Source organism: Suricata suricatta, chromosome 12 (assembly GCF_006229205.1).
Source record: "Suricata suricatta isolate VVHF042 chromosome 12, meerkat_22Aug2017_6uvM2_HiC, whole genome shotgun sequence".
NCBI lineage: Eukaryota > Metazoa > Chordata > Mammalia > Carnivora > Herpestidae > Suricata > Suricata suricatta.
Window position 1 is genome coordinate 10,798,531 of NC_043711.1, and position 3,390 is coordinate 10,801,920.

At 39.9% G+C, this 3,390-nt stretch overlaps 1 protein-coding gene across 1 annotated transcript in view; it reads left to right on the forward strand.

The window, feature by feature from the left end:
• The first annotated feature begins 565 nt into the window (after positions 1 to 565).
• LOC115274372 (olfactory receptor-like protein OLF4) overlaps positions 566 to 3,390 on the forward strand; it is a 4,643-nt gene continuing 1,818 nt past the window's right edge. Inside the window, exon 1 of the mRNA XM_029917826.1 lies at positions 566 to 1,462. Coding sequence (XP_029773686.1) covers positions 566 to 1,462 — 897 coding nt within the window. The remainder of the gene's footprint in view (positions 1,463 to 3,390) is intronic.

Here is a 3,390-nt window from a genome sequence, read left to right on the forward strand (position 1 = left end):
TCCTTCTGAGCCTTGATTTTCAGGGGTGATAAAAGCATTTCCTCAGGGACTTTGCACTGGCTGGAACCTCTGGCAATTTCCAGAGGTTCAGCCTTCTTAGCCAGTCTTGACTGAACACTCAACGTAACACTCCATCCACTCATTTCTCACTTGCCTTCATTTTCTTCATAGCCTCTGTCCTGATCTCGGGATCATTTCATTTTTATATACATGTATATCCAATCACCATAAATGAATTGTAGGTACTTTTCCTCATCAATGCCCTCTACTTTAGGACTTGGAGATGTTGAAAAATTGTCTACACTCTATATATTTCTCAAACGCTGGAAATCATCTGTTATGAACTCTATGCTACCTAGCCATTGGGGGGATTGATATTGGGATGAAAATTCCTAATCAGAGAGGAAATAGTTATCCTCTGACGGGCCCGAATTCATTCACAAAATATTGAAATAACTTTAGAAACTAAAATATAAATCACAGCATTTTAACAATGGGAGCCATGCCAATTTATGTGAAATTTTCTCATGTTATTTTCCCCTATACAGGTAGCCACCTCCACTACATGGACCCAGGAAATGAAACAGGAATTTCAGAATTTCTTCTTATGGGATTTTCAGAAGAACCAGAACTGCAGCCCCTCATATTTGGGACTTTCCTTTCCATGTACCTGATCACTGTGTTTGGGAACCTGCTCATCATTTTGGCCGTCAGCTCTGACTCCCACCTCCACACACCCATGTACTTTTTCCTCGCCAACCTGTCCTTTGTAGACATCTGCTTCACCTCCACCACCGTCCCCAAGATGCTGTGGAACATCCAGACTCAGAGCAAAGTCATAACCTATGCAGACTGCATCACACAGATGTTCTTTTTCTTACTCTTTGCAGTATTAGACATGTTTCTGTTGACTGTGATGGCCTATGACCGGTTTGTGGCCATCTGTCATCCCTTGCACTACATGGTCATCATAAACCCCCGGCTCTGTGGACTGCTAGTTCTGGTGTCCTGGGTCCTGAGTGCTCTGCATTCCTTGTTAGAAAGCTTAACGGTGTTGCCACTATCCTTCTGTGCAGTCTTGGAAATCCCCCACTTTTTCTGTGAACTCAACCAGATGATCCAACTCGCCTGCTCTGACACCTTTCTCAATAACATGGTGGTATATTTTGGAGCTATGTTGCTGGGTGGTGGTCCTTTCATTGGGATCCTTTACTCTTACTATAAGATAGTTTCTTCCATACATGGGATCTCGTCAGCTCAGGGCAAGTATAAAGCATTTTCTACCTGTGCATCTCACCTCTCAGTGGTCTCTTTATTTTGTTGTACAAGCTTAGGCGTGTACTTTAGCTCTGCTGCCACCCAGAACTCCCACTCCAGTGCTGTAGCTTCGGTGATGTACACGGTGGTCACACCCATGCTGAACCCCTTTATCTACAGCCTGAGGAACAGAGACATAAAGGGGGCTCTGATGAGACTCTCTGAGATGGTGGCTAAAAAAGGGTTAATTGTCCTGGTCTGAATAAGTGCCCATAATTGCAGGTCCCAGAGCCTGAGTCAAACGTTGAGATTCTTTTTTTTTAATAATAATAGTTTATTGTCAAATTGGTTTCCATATAACACCCAGTACTTCTACCTAAAAGTGCCCCGCATCCATTACCATCACCCCCTCCTTTTTCCCCCTCCCCCTTCAGCCCTCGATTCATTAATCAACTTGTGGAAGCAGAACATGTCTCTTCTATTTTTTTCCTGGAATTTTTGTTTGTTTGTTTCAACCTCTGTACAATTTATGTAACATCCTCTATAAAACTTTGTGTTATCTCTGAGATCCAAGAGATTTCCCTTTGTCATTTCCTACTCTCCCAATGATATTCTTCTCATTGGCTGTGAAATATTTGGAAATTCTGACCTATTTTAAAGAACTACATGGATCACTTAATAATAATTTCTTCTCAAATATATTATATTATAGTGATTATTTTTTCTTTTGCTTGAAAGAAAAAAAAACCAGTCATTAGTTATACTACTCCAATAGAAAGTCTACGCTTGACCACCACAGCTATTTATGTAAGTTTGTAAGAGAGAAAGATCTAAGGCCACTCTGCTCCACTCTTTTGAACACCATTTTTTGTATACCACTACCTTAACTGCTCGTCCTGATAATGTAGACTTTGTACCACTGGTTGTTTTAGCTGATCATGGGGATTTTTCCACACTTTAAGATCCTGTTCAGTTACACAGCTTGCATCCACCATACTTCTCATAGTCACTGATAAGGGAAAAAAGGTATAATACTATACCGTTTCCAAGAGGATCTCCACAGAAAGACAAACATGGGGAGAACAAATGATGGCTATATTATGGCCTTAGACTCAAGCCTGACTTTATGTATAAGAAGGAAAAATATTGAATCACACATTTATTGCTATGCAAAATATTTCTTTCGCAGGCACTTCATCTCATTGAATTATGTGATATCAGGGCCCATGTGTAAGGTGTATTCATTATGATGAAAGGCTGGTGGCATGTTTGGGAGTTTATTAAATCATTTTCTGGTTTCTGAAGTTTTCCAGTGCCACATTCAACATGATTACTTCCCTTGCTCTAAATGAAATGTGTTCCACTATTTGAAAATTTGCCGTAACCACTGAAGGGAACAATATGAGTATCATCCATTATACATCTTCCTCCTAATCACTGGATGACTCACCAGCAAGTGTGAATTTCTGTCCAGGTATGTAATTCAGAGTCACAAGCTATGAGCAAACATGCATGTCCTTCCAAACTTTCCATGTTATCTCAAAGGAGCTCAGTTGGGTTATTTTTAATACAGTTAAGTGAGAAAAACTTGAAGAACAGAATGACCATGGATGCTACATCCATCCATCAGAACAAATGCCTATAATAAAAAGAATCAGATTATGACAAATGCTCTTACTTCTGCCTGACTTGATTACTATATTGATTACTTTGGCTGCATACAAAGTTTCCTCAAATAAAATAGCTTAATATAGTGTCTTTATTATCAAAGGGAAGTATAGGGTGGGGAGTTGTTCTGGTCTCTACTGGGCTCCTATGAGTCTGTAGACGGGTGTGAACCTCTACCTTGTATTTCTGAGGCTCATTCTTGAGCTGCGAGGTTGTCATCCTCTTCTATCTTGAACCAATTTGTCATTTTACTCCTTGGAAATATATCAAATATATATAAATATCAAATGTCAATTGTCTTAATTTCACTCCACTCCTTTTTAATATCCACATGTGAACCTTTGCTTTTTCACGTCAGGAAGAGAGATCTCCCACCTGTTGGGTGTGACTCAGCTAACTGTGCTCCCAATCTGATGCTGAGTCATGTATCACTAGAATTTTTTAATGCTAATTAACTTATTGGGA